Consider the following 21,699-nt stretch of genomic DNA (forward strand, 5'->3'; position numbering starts at 1 on the left):
AGTTAATTTTCAGAACATCAGAAATTTCATCTGGATCAGGGCTCAAAATAATTTTGCATCCAAAAATAATTGCATAGTCTCTAGTAGTATTTAAATACAGAAGTCAGGAGGAAAAATTTAATACCTTTTAAAATTCTCTGTTCTTTAAAACTGGGAAAAATAAATTGACACATATATGACTGCTAGACTACCTTTAAGGGCTCCATCACTTCCAGCTGGAGAGCAGACTGACTGTGGTGACCTCAAGGAAAAAGACGCAGCATTCCTTATTGAAGGATCGCCATCCTAAAGTAAGAATGATTTAAAAAGTTATCATATGAACATAAACGTGTTAAAATAAAACCTGAAATTAGTACATAAATTGATAAAATGGATTTGGCAAAAAAGCATGCAAGATACCAGAAGAAGAGTCACTTACATTAAGATTGTTGTAATTTAGACTGCTATTAGACTATAATATAAGCAATACTCCAATCAGACCTAAGAAAAATCTACAACCAGAACAGGCACACCAAAAAAAAAAAAAATCTCTGTGTAATGCTTTCTTGCTAGACAAACACTTCTGGGTTTACAGTAAGATTCCATTTAGAAGTTTTTGTTGCAAATACTCCTAGTAAACAGCTGAAGAGCAGATGAATGACCTTTGTGTACAAATGACAACAGCATAGAAAAAAATAGAGTATAAAACGTAGAATTTTAAAACACCAGTATTTTACCTAATCTACCCATAAAAGACTATCTAGAATGCTATCTTACTCTTGCACTTTGACAAAGTAACACTTTGTATCTATATCCTCAGCATACAGACGTCAGGACTGAAAAGAGTATCCAGCAGTCCCATTACAGTAGCTGGGTTAGTCTAATGTAAAACACAGCTAGAGTGATTTTAGCTTGTAAGAGTTAAACAGGAAACAACTCAATGACAATATGAAACACCTCCCCAAGCTACTCCAAAGCAATTAATACTTTCTGACAAACTTTTCATATATAATACTAATTGCAATGTAATTATGTCTATGATCTTTTCTTAGCAATGTAAATGTGTATTTTTACCCCCATGCTATTCTTAGATAAAATATGAAACACACTGTTCAATCTCCATTCACAGTTTTACATGGCTTTTTCCAATGCTTTTGTGTAGCCCTCTGCTGGTCATGACTACTCATTCATGCAAATGTGCCCTAATTAAGCTTCAACTATAGAATGATATTTCCCACTTTAACTACTGCTTTTTCTATAGCACCTATGAGAATGTTTGGGGAAAGGAAAAGCTATCAAAATCTGTATCTATGAAGATAATTTTTCTATAATTACAAACAAAATCTAAAAATGTCATTCTTCCAAAAGGTACAGCCATACAAATAAATTAAGTGTCCAAACAACTTACACAGTTATTTCATGTTTCCTAATTAAATTGGTTGTTTCACTAGTTAACATTCTAATGTGACCCTTGTTGAGGTATGTGGATACAGGCAAGAGCCTTTTCTTTCCTTTTTAAAAAAAATACCTGAATTATCCGTCTAATGAATACTTTTTAACCTTTTGACCAATATATATACCAAATTAACAGAATGTTAGAAAGTTTAATTTAATTGTAACTATGTTTTGACATGTCTACATGAAAGAAATCAGCATCCAATAGTAAGATAGAAAGTTTAATTGGTATTTCAAGGAGATAGCATCCTGCATAGACAGACAATCACACAGCCCCTCTGACAATGGCCAAACAGCCAAATTCCATGTGTGTAGCCACAGACTGGGCCATTTATTGCCACAAGGCTGCGCCTTGTGAAAGGGCAGAGGATACTGCTAACGGAAAAAGAAAGAATTTGAAGTTTATGGACTTAAGGTGATTACAACTCAAAGAACACAAATCCATAAGAAATCAGATTTCATCAGTTTTACCACCTATCGGCACTCATCCCACAACTATATTAGATTTTTTTCTTTCCATTCACAGCACATTAAACCTAAACTTACACTGTGGTGTTAATTACACTTATTTTGTGCAAGAGTGCTTGTAAAAAGAGTTGCTGCCTTCTGAGAAAATTCTCATGGACAAAGGAGCTTAATAGTCAGACCAGTACAATCAAATGAACTCCGTATCAAAGTATATTATGCTATTTTAAGTGAAATTGAACTGATATCCTATTGAGTTACTCACTTAGCTACTACATCAAAAATATGGAACTGATACTCTTTTTCCCAAACTGAGTTTTCTTTGACCTGTAATAAAACTCAAAAAGATCCCCATACTGGCAACTTTTACTAAATTAACTAAACACACTAACCAGGTATATGACATTTTGGGTAGAAATGTAATTTCTACCACAGCTGACCAATTTTCAGAAATATGCATTTACACTCTCTTAGTTTAGAGCTTCACCAAATGATGAATTATATTACAGGAATGCTCTCAAGTTTACAAAAAAATTGTTCTTAATTTCAATGAATATTTAGTGAGCCTCTAAGGGGGTACTTGCTGATTTTGTCTTTCAGAGATACACAATGTATTAACTTTTTTAAAGCAATAAAATCTTAAAATGAATAAAAATAATTCATGTTCTTGAGTTTTATGACTCTTAAAATTCTCATTCATAAAGATCTTCTCCACAGGAGAAGAGGCTGCAACATTATACTTATTATTCACACAGAGATGCAAAACTTTAATCAAAATTCTTCTAATTGTTTTCTGCATCATAGCTTCTAAAATCAGCTTTTAAAGTACAATTACAAATAAAACACAGGCAACACACATGCACCATTAAGAATGTGCACAAAAGGATAAAAGTGCAAGTCTACAATATTTACTACTTTTTATGTCTAGCACTTCTTCAGCTGGATCAGCCAATGAGGATGTACTATGTTTTTACAGTCTGTCCATTTTCAAATGCGTCTACATGCCTGAAATTGAAATCTATCTTCAGGGGTTTTATCCATCAACAGCATCATCAAATATCTGACTTCTAAGGCAGTTTAACACATACTTGCTTTATCATAGTAAATATCTGCTTTACCATAATAAATTGATTTAGGTAACATACATCACTACTGAGTCTGTGCACCATTTGTAGGTAGTCTTCACTGGAGCCATGTCTAGAATTATCAGCATGATGATTAGCTGAATTTCCAGACAACTGACTTGAAACTTTATTTTCATGGAGATTTCTCATCCCAGCTGTGACAATGGGACTGGATACGGAAGCTGAAATATAAAAAAGTAAGCAACTATATTGATACAGTCACACAGTCATGAACTTGAAAAGATTTAGAGAAAACATCCTAAAAGTGGATAATAAAATATTGGATACAAGAGGTCTGAACTCTTAACTAGAATGCAACATGCTACAAATACCTTGATTAAAAATACATTATCAAAGATTTCCCAAAAGTATTTTAGATCTTAATTCCATGTACAAATAAGCCAAATTTCTTTCCATATCTATTCTTATTACAGTAACTTCCTCACTGATTATAGAACACTTTATTCACTTCTCTATAGCTTGAATTCACCACTTTAGTAACTTTAAAGGCATTAATGAGACATATAACATTACATACAGAACAGCTGTATATATATACTGAGCACAATATTACATTTTCAGAAAAAAATTATTTAAAAGAATTGAATAGAATTCTACTTACCAACAAAGAAATGCCCTAGATACCTTAATACTGATCATGTGTTCCAGATTGTTTTTAGACAAGGGAAGAACAAAAATCCATTTGTTCTGAAGGTCATCTTTGCCAGTTACTGCATACATTGAGCATAATTCTAGCCAACTTAGAATTAATCTGACTCTAAAAAGAGCCAGAAAAGCTAAAGAATCTTTAAAGTTAACTTTAATTAATCTAAAGTTAAGAAAACTTAACTTTTCATTGGCGGAAATGTGGTTTTTCCATAGTACATGTAAGTGATGCTCACAGCTAACAAATGCAACTTTTATGTTGCTCATATGTTTTTTCTCGTCATACACAGGGCAACAATACAAACTGGACATAAACAGGTGAGCATTGCAACATGAATGTGCTTTACCTTTTCTTTTTCTATTTATTTTTTTTAAAACTAAGTAGATATCACCACTCTTTACAGCCAAAAAAGCAAAGCTTAAATATACCTGCCTGAAAGATTTGCATTAAGCATGTGACTCCTTAAAAGAAATTAGAAACCCATGAAAGCAAAGTTGACATGAAATAAGAGAATAAAATAAACATCACAGACTTACCTTGCTGCATTTGAGGATGAGCTGTATAACTTGGAGGATGTGAATATGGCATGTATCCTGCAGGGCTTTGAGGAGCATATGGACTAGGCACTGGACTGTTTTGTTGCGCCAAAAATCTGTTACCAGAGCTTGTCTGTGGTGGCACAAACCGGCTAGTAAAAACACAAAATTAAAAAAAAGTTTTAAAAATTTTGAGTACCAGATATAGACATATTCATTATTTCTTTTGGAAATTGTACCTCCAGAACATGAAAATTTCTTTAAGATAAAAAAAACGCCCAACACAATTAAGAGCTTCCTTCAAAAGCAGTATTTTAACCTATCTGTACTTTCCTAACTGCAAATGTTACTTAAGAGTCAGAAGACAATAAAAAGCACTCATAAGACCTCCACCTAGGGAAAGGAAAGAATGACATAGATACATATGGAAATTAAATCTGCAATTTAAAAAAGTTAATCTCAGAAGTTTCAATGAAAATGACAGAAAAAGTTTTAATCAACTTGGTCACTAGGATTAACAAGGTGTCATTTACTCACTCTTTATTTTCCAGTAAGGTTCCAAATAACTCCATCTAACAGAATTACACTGTCAAGATGTTATAGGCAGTTAGGTATGACCTGCCTCAAGTTCACTGAATACAACTTTCTCTTTCACTGGCTTTATCCTAGACTCATTATACAGATAGGAAGCCATAAAAATAGCATTGACTTGTGACAATAATACATATATGTTATTACTTTCATTCTTATATGAGCTTCTCAAAATTAAAACAGCCAAACAAATATATCAGAAAGTACATTACAAGTTTTCACAGCCCTCAATTCTAAACAGGGACTCTATGAAGGTAAAATTCCATGGAAAGAAACTGCTAAGTACTTAACATCAGGATTTTGCAAAGATTTCAAGAAAACTTTGTACTATTCATTGTAATATTCACAACTCACACAACCTTTTTAGAGATCCCTTTTAGACATAAAAGTTAAAAAATGTATTGGTTCTTGTGAAGAAACAGAACATTTCATTTGCCAGTTACAGTAACTTGAAGTGAAACCTGAAATTAGTTTATTTTAATAATGACACCTACCAACTGAACATGGGGTCTGTTAAAGCCCAGTATCTGGGACTGAAACTACAAGCAGAACTCTCTCCTCTAGTCCAGAGGACTATCAATAAAAGCCTAAATTACACATAAATGCTATTTGAAAACTTTAAAAACCAGAAATCTGATGAGGATTCTGCCAGAAGATTGGCCAAACTACTGTGCCTATCTTTCTGCAAGAAGCCTTTTGCATAACTGTTACAGTAGTACTCCATGCTTTTACAAATCTTCTTTCCCATCATTCTGGTAAACCAGTACTGGGACAAGCTGTAACACACTAGCCTATTCTGTCTCATCCTCTTGTCTCAGCCTCTGACATGGGTGGAAGATAACCAGAGGGGAACAGGAGGCAGAGGAACACCTTTGGCAGGAAATAAAGTTTCACCAAATTATGGGATGGAGCAAGAGAGACAGGATTTCATGATGAATCATTTGAATACAGGGTTCACTGACAGAAAGATGTTTCTTTGTGCATGAAGAAATTTACCCTGCTGCCAGACAAATGCCAGATTTGTCATGACACTGATCACCTTCCACTTACACACTTGTAAATAAGAATTGGCAGTCAGTACTTGTAGTTCACTCTCCTCCCACCCCACTTAAAAGAAAGGATTACCTGGAAGGGCTATGTGAGATAGTGGTTTGTTGATAATTGGAAGATGCAGGACTACCACGCATGGAATTCTGAGAAATATTGAACTGTGACATCATCATCCCTATTAAAAAAAGGCAACAATATTACTTTACGTGCATTTGCTTTTCAATCAATGAAATATCTCATTTTAGAAGTTATTATATACAATGACATTACAAACTTTAATGAATTATAAAATTTACCGACATTAAGATCATCTACCCACAACTGTTGAAAAAATTAGAAATTATTGAACCCATGTATGACATGCATTTTACATCACGACATAAAAAAATGTTCCCTAAAGTTGCATTAATTCAGTTAGAAATATTAGCAGTAGTTTCTTCATCTTTTCCTTAGAGCTTCCTAAGTCAAAATCTATTAGTAAAGAGAAATATTTTAAACTAGGACATGTATTCTGCATCCCAGGCTGGTGTATACAACACCTGTTGTGCCTGTAAGCAAAAGATTTGGCAGATTCACAAGTCAGAGGAGCACAGAAAACTTATCTTCAGTTATTGGAGCAAGTATAGTAATAGTCATCCTGGGTTGAGTGCTGCAAGATATTCTCATCGCTCCAGTAATATTTAGGGCTCTCTTTCTACCCGGAGACAAAAAGCTTTCTATTCCACCTTCACTCAGCTTAGAGGGAATGTTATCAAAGAAAGTGCTGAATTACTTCAATTGCAAAGCAGAACCAATATCCCAGCTGTGGCTCCCACAGCTAATAAATAACACAGTCATGTGTTGGAAGTTCAGGTGTTGAACCAGCTGGCAAGTCACATGTATCAATGTTCTTGAAACAAACAGTCAGCCCTGAAGTTGTCAGGCAGCTGGGTTAGGTGATCATGGTAGGTCCTTTCCAATTGAAATATTCTATTCTATTCTATTCTGACTCATATTGTTATAAAGGGGAATTTAAAGGAATCTTTTTTCTTATCTTCAGTACAGGAATAAAGACTAACAACTGTGACAAGGTGACATATAGAAACACAAAAATGTAAACAAATTTTAAGTTCTTTTACTGAAAGAATTTAATGTCTTAGAGCTGAAAAAGTGTCAGAACTCATAAGCACACAGTATCTTGGGAAGCCACAGCAAATGATCTATAGCCATAGGTAGAAGCTCATTAATAGTATTTTAAACAGTTAGATGTTTTGTCCAGCATGAAACTGTTGGAAAATTTTTGTTAATTCTACAGTTGCTAATACCAATTTCAATTACTGCAATAAACACACAAGCAAAACTAGTTTCAGAAACCTTCCCTGTCACCCAGTCGCCCTGTCACTCTCTTCTCCTCTACTTTCTCCAGCAGACAGTGATAATCCTGCAGGAACTAAGCCATAACTACTTCCCAGTCGGTGGTAAGGCAGCATTCCATGTACTTGAGCACATTAACACTGTTAATAACAGGAGTTAAAGTCCTGTGCTGTGCTGAAAAAGGTTAGATATTTCCATATCTCAATATAGAGTACATTTCAGTGTCCAGAGCAATAGACGGCAACTCCTCAAGTTCTACAAAATTTGTTTAAACTGGTTGCCTCACATAGAGGCAAGTGCACATGAAATCCAAGGGATATTTTGCACACAAAGGAGCACCCAGCACTGCACACTGCCCCCTCACCTCTCACCACCTCTCTGAACACAGCTAGGTGCAATATCTCAGCCAAAAAACTAACCTTAACATTCCTGTACAGAAAGTTGACATAATGTAACCATATCAGCATGAACTATACAGACAAAGGTTCAATTTTGTGCTTAAAGTACAGAGTGCTCTTTTTAAGGACTTTAAAAAGTTTTCTTCTCCCTAATTTAAAACATGATTTGAATCACAGATGTGGTAGTCTCTGGGTTACGAAACATATAATCAATTTTCTAATGCAATTTTTAAAAAATCCCCTGATTAACTTAATCTATGATGGATAGCTCTCACTTCTCTATCTCTGTTATGGATGGCAGGGGCAAGACATGGAAGGTCCAGTCAAGGTTTTGTAAAAGAAAAAAAGAAAGAAAAATAAACCAAACCAAAACTAAACACTCCTCAACAACAAAAACAGGTTTTCCAAAGTTTCCAGACAGGTAACTGTAGTGACACTGATGTAATGAGAAAGAAATAAAAACAAACTCCAAACATGGGGTCTAATATGGATTTGAAATTAGATTGTTATTAGCACTCCAATACCTTCTTACACTTTTTCACATTGTTGTCATATTACTACATAGCACTGAGAAAACACCATCTCAGTAGAAACATTGCTAGAATGAGATTCCTTACATATATTCCCAAACTCACTACAATTTTTCTTCTTGTAAAAATATGGTATGATTAAATCCTTAGCATTCCTACCAAATGGCAAAGAATGCACTTCATAACTCAAGGTTACATAAAAATTCATGTACAACTAAACAGTATTACAGTATCATGCATTCTTATGCTAGGATGGCTCAACAACGGGTGATTTTTCAGTTAGACATATATTCTTATTAAAAGTACACGAGTGAAGTTGTTTCCTTTTACAGGAAGAAGTGCACTTGAGTTCTTGCATAAATGTAAAAAAAATATTGAAATAATTGACATTTTTTTAAAGATGCATAGGGTTTTAGTCTCCCAAAATGCATAAATAGCTTAGAGCTATATAGCATCACAAAGTGCTAAGATGAGAAATGGCAGGGAGGAGCTGTTAGGGATGCCTCATTCAACCATATTCCTTACTCTAAAACAGTTAAGAACTCTTACTGCAATGATGCACTATAATAATATAGATTTTCAGTAAGATCAACAGATATGTTTTCAACTTCAACTATTTCCCAAGACAAACATATGAACCTGGACATAAAAATTCAAAACAAAATTGTTTCAAAATAAAATCCAATTATTTATCCTAGAGATCAAAGTTTGAGGTGAAATGAAACATTTTTTAGAAAAACACCTGGTAGCTTTTACTTTCCTTCTTTTTACTATACAACTGCTCTTAGAAGATGTTAAGGTGCATAGCTTTAATCACTATCAAACACAAGGCAAGGCATAAATGCTACAGTTGTGTTCCAATACATATTTGTGGTAACAGTCCCCTAGATTTACAGAACAACATAAAATTAATCAATAGATAATCAAAAGTCCTTACCGCTTTGCACCCCGTATCTGTTTTGCATGCTTTTCTCCCTGAAAACATTAGGATTCCTTGCCAGAATAGCCTGCAGCAAGACTGGTATATCTCCTTCTGGATCATCACTGCCAAGGTTATCTTTCAACTCTCTGGAATTGTGGAAGTAAGCAAATAAAGAGGCAAATGCATTTTCAAATTATAAGAAACTATGAGTCAATTAAAAAAAAACAAAAACCAAAGAAATAAAAAAAATAAAAAAACCAAAACCAAAATGAAAGAAGACAATTTACTGTTAAAATATAGGAAAAAATCAAGTCTGCAAAGCACTGCTTCCTGCCTCTATTTTTTTTCATCCTCTTCCTTATGGAATGGCAGAAGAAATATTTCCTACAAGTCCTCACAGTCATCTTCTGTCGTTATACTCTTATATATATGTGTCTGTCAGTTTAAGACTATCATAAGAAGTTTCTTAGGCCCATTTTTATATTACGATCTTCTCTATAAAAGATCGTTTTGGCATAATATCAAGAGCACATAACTGTGAAAATAACATATGTATGAATGCATGACATTCAGGTTTCAACCCAATGCTTCAAAAATCTTTTCATTTTGAAAAGGGGAAATTGGCATATCTTTGAGATCACAGGATTCCCTCTGAACTATAAAGACATGCAATGGATTTTCTATAAATGCATCTGTGCACTCACTTCTTGTATGCTTTGAGGACTTTTTAAAGCTACTTCCATTTGAACAAAACAAGTAAGGAAACAATAGGGTTGTCAACATAAAACAATTCAAAGGACACCAGGGAGAAATAAGAAAAACAAATAACAAAAAGAGAATACTTGATGACTCAACTGTTAAACTACTTAAGTTCAGTACCTAATCAGAATTGACACAGGTGTCAAAAATTTTCTTTTGGGTAATTTGTCTAGGTGCATTAGTGACTGACATTGAAGGCAAGTTAGTATTGCACAATCAACACCACGAAGTCTGCACTCTTACCTATCAAGAATGGAGTGAGTGCCAGATCTGTAAAATAACCCCCCAGTTACGCATAAGGGTAACTGATGGACAATTATTGATGGACAATTATTAGCATTGTTTGACTTGAAACATTTGACCCTTACATTGCAGCTACTTGCTAAGCAAGCCTAAGGACAACCTGTATACTCTAAATTTTCATATTCTTACATATCCTTCTCAATCCAGTTAATTTTGATTTCAAGGAGTAGGGATGGTGATCTGACATAGAAATTCAAAATACATACATGTGATCTGTTGACACCTGATTGAGACTGTGGACAAGCTGTGAAACCAGATTTTCATCCCTGCAAGCCAGAAGGCAGTTCACCTCTTCAGCTATCCGTCCATTGAAAAGCAGGCTTTTTGTTGTGGTAGCAGGTAAAGGTGATGGAAGAGGCAGCTGGTTCAAAACTGTTATTAGAAAACAGGAAGAACTTAAGGATCATTTAATGAGAAACAAACATGCAAATGTGGACACCTCCTTACTCTCTCATGAGATTAAGACAGAAAACCTGACAACTAGATTTAAAACACAGCGCACACTTCTGCAATTTTTTTTCATTCTTGAATTCACACGAAGAAACACACACAACCCCACTCAGATACTCACACTGGACTCTCTAAACATTCCCGAATATTAAGCTCTTTATTATGTTATGGCACCTTTCTCCTGGATCCAAAAGCATGGATAAAAAAAAAGAAAATGCAAATTTTTTGTAGCTTCATGCAGTACAATGAGGATTTCAGTTGTCTATTCTGATCTGAATATTTAATCAGTGTTACTACTTTATAAGGCCTTTGAAGAAAAACCAAAAAAGCCCAACCCACCAAAAAACCCAAACAATCCAACACTAATCAAATTCTCAGTTTATTCTTCTCTTTTTGTATTTATGTCTATGTAAACCATCTTCTCAAGACAGGCCTAGTATTGTTGGTTGATACGTTCATTGAAATGTCAATTCAGCCAAAAAAAGTACAAATCTCATGAAAAGATTTAATTAAAGCACTGTTTCAATCAGATTTTCAGCACATTTCAATTTCATAGGGTATTCTTAGATCTTCAGACATAGCAAGGAAGTGTACATATAAGAAAGCTTGACCAGACAATTGTAGAGCTACACAGACCAGAGGTGGGTAAGCCAGGAGAGGTCAAAGGGATAGATATAGAGTAAAGGTTCAGAGGCCAGGTTCAGAGACCTGAACCTCAGCTGGTTCAGGAAAACAAGCTGACTCTAACTGCAAGTTACCAGGCTGATCACATCCCTGAGATCAAAGTTTTAACTGAACCATTAGAAACAACTTCAGAAAAAAACCCAATCTAAGTGAAATGTACTTTTTGTTCTTTCATATTTAGAAATTTTAGAAGTGGGGTCATGCCAGCATTCTCACCCCTTGTAATGTATATCATTGCTGTACTTAGAAATAGAAGTGTGTAATATATTAAAACCACTAGCATTATTACTTGCATCAGATTACCTTGAATGTGCCCGAAACTTGGAAACATTAGCAAAATCAGCAAAGTATACTGATTAAAGTAGTATAAATTTAGCAAGCCTACTCTACTGCCTTCAGGCACCATATCATCCATGTTTTCAGGGCAACTAGTTTTGTACCTTACAGTTCAGTGTTTAAAAGAACTCTTGCACCTGATTGCTGACTTCCACCAATTAAATAATCTTACCTGCAAATGCTTAACTCTGGAAAACTACCCATAACCAGAAACATAATATCTGCATCCTAATGGTCTGATATTAGACATATGTGGTCATACACAGACACACCTTCAAATACATAACCTGCATCTTCCACTTCAATAATTCACAATATACCAGAAGGACATTAGTGGTTTTTCCTCATACATCTGCCTTTTTTACTGAGAGCAATTAAATTCAATTGTTGGATGAATACTTCCAGTGTTTCTTGGAAAGCCTCCAATTTTAATAGTCTAACAACAGAACTGCTTAAAAGAAGCACCTAAGGCCACTGAGTCCAATTATCCTCAGACAGACAACTGAGCTACAAAATCTTTATCTGCTTTATAGAAACAAGATACATCTTTGTCCCAACTGCTCCTACTGCAATGGTTGTTCAGGACCTCACTATATAGTAATAAATCACCTCTTAGTTTTCACTAGAGATTATTTTATTATATTATAATGATTTGGTCTTGTGTCAATATCAGCTTGTATGTAAATAGTTATTTTTCTTTCCTTGCATTTTGTCTTCTTGATGTACTTCAAGTCAGCACACACATTTCACACGCTCCTTTTGCAGGCCAAACAGCAAATAAAAAAAGACTCAGGTTCAGCTGCTTATTTTCATTCTAGCACTTATTTTCTGCACCTTTTAACTAGTTTAAAATTAATGAACTAGTTTCCAAGTATATTCAGTATATTCTACAACTCTCTTGATTAGTTGCACATCAGTCTAATCCCGTATCTCTGCCTTTACAGTGAAGATGACAGGATACATGTTTTAGAAGTACTTTATCATTTATATGTTTTTCTTTATTTGTGTGGTACCCAGACATGATAATGATACATGATAAATGATAGTGCAAACGAATTATGAATTCCAATATTTTGTTTCAGGTTTTCTTAAGGGTTTTTTTAACATGCATTTCACTTAATGCTTAAATATGCATGGGGTTTTTGAATCAACTTTGACAATTGAAACAATAACAAGGCTAACATATTTAATGGCAAGTCTGACTTTAAACACATTTAACTGTAAGAACAGTTAAAATAAAAACATTTTTAGAATTTTGAAAATACAGGTATTTACCAAAGAGGTAGAAAACTGCACACTAAAGACAAGAAAAAGAAAAGTACTTACGGTCCGTAAGACTAGCAATCCCTGCAAGAGTAGTGATGGGAACATGAGGCATATCCCCATTCATCCTGAAGTTCTGGGAGAGTAGTGCCTACACAGATACTTCAGTTCAGGTGCCAGCTATCATTACTTCCCATCTCCCAAGCACTAAACACAAAACAAAAAGAATAAAACCAAATAAATTCTTTCAGTTCACTTTTTGAAAATTTTACATTTATTAGCACAAATGAAACAGAGCTATAGTAACTTTAGCGGCATACTAAGTATATTTTTAGAAGACTGGGTAGAACAGTGCAGATTTTAAGTAACAGGTAGAATTAGCCAACTAAAAGGCAAGTTTTCTTCTGATCTCAGAAGCAGCCCTTTCATCAACAAAGGATGCAATATAAGGCAATTTTAAAAAAGAAGTTTGGACAGGTTATAAAATACTCACTCAATAAAAGGTAACAAAATTTCTGTTAGTTCATGCTGAAGGGTGATAGCATTTAATGCATAACCATTTTAAATAATTTTAAATAATTAGCTGCTACATTCACTTCCCAGTTTTGCACAAAGAGGCATTTCTATAAAGAGACCAGCAAAACTAAAAGGAGTAATTTACAGATTCAAAAATAAAGGAGCAAACATATGGAAAAGGAGCAAACAAATACAAAATCTAAGTACATTGTAAAAGTAGTAGCTACTTCAAAATTTATTTGACAATATCTCTTCAATATATAACTCTGGCCAAATAACTACCAGAAATTCTAATTACTCCTCCTGGGGAAAAAAACCAAAGTTTTGTCACCACTGAACTAGCTCATTTATTTCCTGTGAAACAACACATTTTATATTCAATTATAGAAAAAGGAATTAGTTCACTTGGATTCCACTAATTATAAAGATTCTAAAGGTAAGGAAGTCAGCACTGCTAAAAAACACCCAAAATCTACAGTTCCAAACCATCAAAAATGAACAAACATCACACAGTACAATCTCCTAGTATATAGTGAAATTGACACAATTTTTCTGAATATATTAAAGGAATTTATTATGTGGTTACCTGCTGTAGGCAGGCCCCTGTGTTTAGGAAATAGTAAGGAATTCTTACATAAGCATTTCTCTTATTTATGGAAATGCTGAAATCATTATTTACTTACACTTGCCTCCATTTTTGAGAATTACATATAAAATACATACAAACCACGAGATCCTTGTAGTTTTTGAGAATTACATATAAATGCATACAGATCAACAGATCCTTATGATTTCCTTAGTAATATTTCTTAGTAACATTCTTTCTTATGCCATACCAACATGGCAACATATGGCAATATATAGCAACATATAAAGCACCACTGCTTATAAATGCACATAGACTCCAAGAGAAGGAAAACAAAAGTTGTATTTTTGTGATCAAAGTTTTCATCAGCCAGTGAAGTTACCTTCGCAGTTTCCCTATCTCCACATCCTTTAAAAAAAATACTAACACTGAGGTTAAACAGAACTGACAGTGAGTTGACTTCCTTTGCTGCACCTGCCACAGTCTCATTCTGACCTAAATTACTGTTTTAAAATTAAAAATATAGTACATTGCAGATATAGAAATCTAGTCAGTAAGGAGAATGCTACAGACTACAGACATAAACTCTATGTGGATTTCTGTGTTTTGTAGTTTTTTTTAATTTAGGAGAAAACTTCCCTCAGAGCAGTTTCAAGTACTACTTGATACCCAAGGTTTTTTTACCCTGAATGAATACAAACATATGCAGAATTTCAGTGGTTGCTTCATTCCACAAATAAGAAATTCTGAAAAAGAAATTTTAAAAATCAAAGAAAATACTCCAAAAGTCCCATAATGAGCCCGCAGCAATAAAGCCACAGGAGATAACACTTCTAAAATTCAAGTTTTCATTAAAAGACTAGCAACTAAAGAAAGCTTTTCAGACATAAATTGTATTTACTATAAAAATGTCATGTCTGATGACTTCTCCTGACTGAAACTGCAACAAAGGAAAGGCCACATCACTAGACTGTATTATCAGCAATTTTTATGTAGCACAGAAACGGTGAAATATAAGAAGAAAAAGTTGTCTATTCACTTTCACTTCTTCATGACATGAGAAAGCTGTTAACACAGAAGCTGTCACTCCTAATTCAAGCTCATTCCTAATTCAAGTATTACTGCTATAATAAGGAAAACAATACAGGAATTTTACAGGAAAAATTTCTCTAAAACCAGATAATTAAAATTAGAAACCTTCTCCACAGATACATCATAAGAAACCTGAACCTGGCAAGGTCCAGACCTCAGAGTAGAGCAAGTGCAGGGGAAAAGTAAACTTTCTTTGTAAGAGAAGAGTAGAAAGGGTTGGTTTGTTTAACTAACAAAACAAAGGTCAAGAGGGGATGTGATTGCTCTCTCTAAGGCGGCCAAAGAAGGTTACAAAGGAAGAAAGCCAGTGCTAATGCAACAATAAATGAGCACATAAATGCAAGCAAGAAGAAAACTGGAACAGTTTTTCACCATCATAGCTGCCAGTTTCTGGAGTCTTACATTAGTAGAGATAAGCAACACCACTACTCCAAAGGCAGAATCTGTCTGTCTGCACCAGCTGGGGCCTAAGCATGGCAATTCAAGAAGTCTACCTCTGACATTATGAAGCTTTTGTAAGCATGATGAAATGAATAAATAGATGAGACTAAACAAGAGAGACTGATGGGATTAAGTGACAAGATTAGTTTACAAAACAAACACAATATGAAGAAGCCACATAGCAATATCTGGGTCCAAATACTACATCTGTTGTGTTGAGAGCAAAATTGCATCTGTAATAAAATCAGCAAACAAGGTGAAATACAATTCCAGAAGCACAGACTGAGATCCAGTGAAATTACAACTCAAATTTGATGCTACTGAGAACACCAATAAACTCATTCTTTTAAAGTTTTAAAATCTCAAGCAGTTAGGGAAATAAAGATTAACAGCTCAAAACAGTACAAGTTGTTCCATACAAAACATCCATTGAGCATGTAACAATAGCTTGACTATCAGACAAGTTTTGTTGGGGTTTTCTCCCTTACCTCCATTCCCAAATGTAAGAAGAGTTAACAGTACTCTTGCAGCAGTTCACTATTAGTCAAGAAGAAGAATAATTTTCAACATTTAAATATCTTCTATTGCCAGGCTTGTTCAGTAATTGTTAACAATAGTGTAACATTTTCCCCTTTAACTGACAAAAATTAAGCTCTTCATTATATTAGCTGAATGAAGGACATCAAAGAACTGCACTGGAAGGCTTTCAACCAATGCATTAGACTGTAGTGTAGCACTTCAGAGTAAAAGAAATCCAGTCTACATAAATGCATGTGGTCTTGTATATTCCATATATAGGTATTTATGCTCTTTTTTCTTCACAAGAATGAACAGATACCATAAAAGACATTTTAGGGAGGAAGGAACTGCAGTGTGCAAAGGAAGCAACACAAATAACCCCTCAGTGAAAGGAAAACAGTGAAATGGCAGCATATTTAAAGAATAACACATGAAAAAGTTCGCATCATCATCATATACACTAATATAGAAAAGCCAAGTCAACATTGTAAGTAAAGTAATATTTAAAAACTTTAGGTTATGGTTAATAAGTATAAATTTAAAGTGTTATTTCTGTAAGTTATCCTTTTTTTTTTTTTTTAATTATCTATATTGCCCTTTACAGTAAAGACAAAATAAAGGGAGGAAAAGAGGATGAAAGTAAGTTGGGAACAATTTAAATACAAACACTGACACCCAGCAAAGAGAAACTGCAAGCACAAGAGGAACAAAACAACAACTCAAGCATTACTCTGTAAAAACAAAATAAGAAATAAAAACAAATTTCGACTGTATTTTTTTTCAGATATTGCAGTATTTAATGATCCATGAAATGATGAGAGGATTATGACCACTGGTTATCACATAAAGGTACAAGCTCTGCATTTATGAAACATTTCTCTTGGTTGAGAAATTGCCTTGTCTCTAACAAAAATACCAGGTTTCCCCAGCTTTGCCATGTGCATGCATGAGAAGAGTAAAAACAAAACAAAAGGAAAAATCTGTTTGCGAAGTAATAAAGAAAGTTTCAGTAGCAGAGTACCGACAGAGCACCATCATGGCAGAGCACAGCCTCAGAATTGCAGTTTCCTACATACATTTAAATGTTTCCTTTCACATTCTCCAGATATTCTTTAACTTATTATATCTTCAGATTTAAAACAATGTATTATGTATACGTGACCTGATATTTTCCAAGAAGTAAAAAGGTGGATTAAAATTAAATTTTAAAGAAAAGCAATACTTTTCTTTTTAAAATGTATTCTATTAAGTAGAGTACTTTAAATACTCTTGTTTTATTTCGCTTAGATTATGAAATCTTTATTTAGCAAGAATGTACTTTAAAAAGCAGTTTCAGTTTCCTGTATGTTGAGTAATATAATATAGATATAACCACAGCACCATGATCTTGATTTCTTCAGCTGCATAAGCAAATTGAACCAGTAAACCTATATACTAGCTAATTCACAATTTACACGAAGAGTGGACATTTTCTTTTCTTTTAAATTGACATATTTGAAATCACAAATTTGCAAATCTTTGTCTCATAGTCAGTTTTAAGCTTCTACATTTTACAACAAAATTTTCTTGTTTGTTACTACATGAATTTATGCTATCAGTCTGTAAACTATCCTTAAAAAATTTCTTAAAGAATGAAAATCACAAAGAAAATCAATTAATATCCTTTAGTTCTCATTCAAGTAAGATACTGTGACTGAGGTCATACATCATACAGATTTATCCACAAGAGTGCAGAATTCTGGTTTCTATTGCAGAGCTACAGTTTTATACAATGACAATAAGTTTCCAGAACTAAATGTTTTCAAAAATACTTCAAAAAACGTACTAAAGAAGGAGATACAGCTGACAAAACATAATCTAGTATTTAAGTGCCTGGGATGGGGCAAGCATACACATTTACAATACAAAGCATTTAAAGCTATTTCAATCTCAGTATTGGAAATGAAGAGTGAACATTAATCAATCAGCTGCCTGATCCAGCTAAGGTTAAAATGGTAACATAAAAAACCATGAAACTACTGTATATTTATTTAAGCTGACAGCCAAAGAGGTAGCTGCAGCATATGGGGAGGTAAGGAAAAGGGAGATGCAAGCAGAGGAGAGCATGTGTGTGTGTGTGTGCGCACACTAGTGAAATACATATGTTTAATTCATAAAGTGATCAGGCAGCAGAAACAGCGATGCTGACAAAACAAGCGAAAAATAAAGAAATCTGAGATAAGGATTACCTAGTACAACTTCTAAACCAGTATTAGTATAAAGTCTTTTTCTATAGTAGGTGCTCAAATCATCAAAAACCACAAACACTGCAAGAAAAAAATACCTTAGCAAAAAAGTACTATCCTGTATAATTTTAAGTTGCTTATCAGTATAAAGCAATCTTAAGGAAAAAAATTAAAGCAGCTGGCTTCTTAATTTGTAACTACTACGACATTCCTTTGGTCTCTGCTGCTCTAATTTGATAAACAATGACACTGATGTCTCTCCTGACCATGTGATACCAGTGCAGTGACACCATAGTATACAAAAAGATAAATCAAAGTACAAGCAGGAGAAGCACAGACAGAATGAGACTGGTCTGTGGATTCGGCGAAACACAGCCGCTAATGCAGGAGCACGTGTATTCCTACCAGGGTAAGCATCAGTCATGCTCTGCACCTGCAGTAACTCCTCCTGGGGGAAGAGAGAAGGGGAATTGACACAATCAGACCATGCCCAAATTCAATTTGCAGGGAACAAATGCCTGTAGGTAATATGCAGCTTCCCTGACCTGTGGGACAGTGGGACTGAGTGCACCCATGCCACGCTGGAGGGAAGGGGTGTCATCCCGAAGGACCTGGACAGGCTTGAGAAGTGTGACTGTGCAAACCTTGTGGAGCAGTCACAACTCTAACCACGACTGAGAAACAAACATAAAGGGAGAACACCAACCTACTTCAGTTGCTCATACATTTTTTTCTCATCTGCAGTACATACTCCATACATAATTTCTACTCCAATTAAGAAGGTAAACCTCTTTTGAGCGAGCACACATATGCAGTGTGTCTTATATGTGTCTTAGATACAGTCCACCAAAACTGAAAGAAAATAGCTAATGGATGTATAGAAGAGCAAAAGCAAACCAAAGAGTTAATTTTAGTCAGGTCTGTCAAATGTAAAATACTTTAGATTTCAATACCAATCTTCATTAATAAAATAGTTGTGACAGGTATTAGGGAGAAAGTAGCAGCTTGGTTTTTTCAACTTTCTGGAATATCTCATGTTAACTGTTGGTAGTGCTGCCCTTTTCCAAACATAGTTGTGTACTGACTTTTACTTGTATTTTAAAGACTTTTCGATCTTTTATTAGTCTGGAACTTAACCAGACTAAAAGACTAGTGATTAAACACTGAACCAAAATGTACTTAATAGAGTAGTCTCTTCCATTTTTTAATCTTGCCTTTCTGCTCTTGAACTCTCTCAGATTCTTCATAACCTTTACAAAACAAAACTGGTAGGAAACTAACCTCTTGAGGCAGCAGCTGATTTTACACAAGTCTTCATGACACATAATTTTTGCCTCCTTTTTGACTTTGAAAATTAATTAAAAATCCCTCCAGACTTCTTCCATACACACCAAAACAAACAAATGCATCAGAATACCATTTCTTTAGTAATCCATAATAAACACCAATGTAAAATTCTATATAAACAGATTTAGTGAATTGCATTTCAAAAACACATCACCATCCCTTCATGTTGGAATTAATATTGACCAGTAACATGCTATTTCATTTGTCCCAGTATTCATCTTGTTGCCTGTTTTTCAATTTTAATGTCTCCCATATACAAGAGAGATGCTATATAGCACTGCAGGGAGTTAAGAAGCTTCTCTTCTGAATAGCTGTATTACTTCCCCTCATCCTCTCAACACAATGAAGCAATTCCTCCACGCAGAGGCTCTCAACTAGCCCTCTGTAACATATCCAGTTTCCCCCTCTCATATCAAATCCACTCCCACACAACTCAGCTGCTGGATGAAGAGAGACGGCACACGCTGCAGCCTCTTTGTCAATGGGAACACAAGAATCTCCTCTATTCAACAACCATTTTTCACAAATTAAACTGTCCTGACACTTCCAGCCCTTGTAATGATAACTGAAATTTACTGATGCTTTCCAAAATTATTAGGCTAAGGGACTAATAGATAAAGAAATGACTAGTGATCAATAGATAGAAAATTATTAAATTAATCAGTGTTTTTAGTGACTGTGTGTAGAACTACAGAGAGTTTTGGTTATACTATCCTGCTGTACACATTTGTATAATTATGGCAATGAAATTTTTTTTGTAATTTTATAGACTTTAGTGACTGTGTGTAGAAACACAAAGGGTTTCAGTTATACTATCCTGCTGTACATATTTGTAAAATTACGGTAATGTAATTATTTTTGTAATTTTATAGACATCAGTACTGAAAGCTTGTTGTGTTTGCTTCCTTTTACATAAGGTATAATGCACTGTTTATGCAACATAGAGGCAGATATACTCTCCAAAGGAAAGTATGCTGACATTTAAGAGACCAAACCCCTCAATAATCAATGGAGCTTACCATTTTAATTAAGATTACTAATCTTACAAAAACATATTGCTTCAAAAGTTTGAACACAAGAGCATTCACAAGAGTGCTTAACTGCAGTGTTAGTGTCTGATATATACAGTAACTGTATAGAGACTTCAAGAGATTAAATTATTCATATGTTTGATAGCTGGTTCTAACTAATGTTTGTGTTCTAAAACTGATAATTACATAAACCTTTTGAACATACACCATCCAACCTAGCAATGCTAAAACTGTAGAGCTCCATGGCTTTGTGACTACAATTAGTGTCCAGATTCCCTAACATTTTCCTTTACAGCATTTAAAAAATTATCCTCCTATCCCATTTAGTTACAATTCCTATTAACATTATAAACGAAGTTATAAAAAAGTCCATAAAACAGTATCACTAATCAGCCAAGACAGTCCTTTTTCCCAATTACACACACATTCTGGTTAGCTAAACTTCTGAAGCACAATGGGCTCAAAGACATGGCACAGAAAACAAAAGGAGAATACAGATGGGGAAAATAAAAAAAAATCAAACACACTTAAAAAGTTATTAAAAAACCCTGAAGTATAGTGCATGCAACATCTAGATCTATTGTGTTGGAGTAACTGTTAATGAACTAAGCTCAAATGAAGACCAGCTTACCATGAGCAATTTGGCCTAGACAGTAACAATCTGGAATCTCTCAACAGCTAGGAAAAATACTATTTTGGTGTTTGGTCCTTGTAGGTCTGGGAATGGATTCACAGTGCTCTATGCAATTCTGAACTTCTGCTGCTGCTGCTGGTTCTCCTACAGCTGCAGCAAAAACACAATAGACATTTCTTAAGCTCACAAAGTGTACTGAAAAGAGGGACATATTTCCAAAAAAAATCCCTCCAAAGTGGTGTCACTTTACCTTACTGACCATCTTCCACATTTTACTCTTGGTATCCCACAGATGTTACAAATCTACAAACCAAAATTACACAGGAATTGTACCAAGTAGTTAGCAAAGCTGCTCACACCCTAAAGCAAGCTCACAGCTTCCCTCAAGGTTTTGAGACTTTCACAGTTTTCAAACTTACCACTGTCAGAGCATAAACAAACAT

At 34.5% G+C, this 21,699-nt stretch overlaps 1 protein-coding gene across 9 annotated transcripts in view; it reads right to left on the bottom strand.

Moving 5' to 3' along the window:
- NIPBL (NIPBL cohesin loading factor) overlaps positions 1 to 21,699 on the bottom strand; it is a 150,156-nt gene that overhangs the window by 81,404 nt on the left and 47,053 nt on the right. For 8 of the 9 annotated variants that reach the window (XM_079330270.1, XM_079330269.1, XM_079330273.1 and 5 more), the window contains 7 exons: positions 12,929 to 13,072; positions 10,339 to 10,504; positions 9,086 to 9,216; positions 5,943 to 6,042; positions 4,227 to 4,378; positions 3,045 to 3,205; positions 192 to 285 (listed from right to left, as the gene is read on the bottom strand). In XM_079330270.1, the coding sequence (XP_079186396.1) occupies positions 192 to 285; positions 3,045 to 3,205; positions 4,227 to 4,378; positions 5,943 to 6,042; positions 9,086 to 9,216; positions 10,339 to 10,504; positions 12,929 to 12,992 (868 nt within the window). In that variant the 5' untranslated portion in view covers positions 12,993 to 13,072. Of the gene's footprint in view, positions 1 to 191; positions 286 to 3,044; positions 3,206 to 4,226; positions 4,379 to 5,942; positions 6,043 to 9,085; positions 9,217 to 10,338; positions 10,505 to 12,928; positions 13,073 to 21,699 lie in introns of those variants that run through there. The other variant, XM_079330274.1, reaches the window with a different exon arrangement.

The sequence above is a fragment of the Erithacus rubecula genome, assembly GCF_903797595.1.
Source record: "Erithacus rubecula genome assembly, chromosome: Z".
Lineage (NCBI taxonomy): Eukaryota > Metazoa > Chordata > Aves > Passeriformes > Muscicapidae > Erithacus > Erithacus rubecula.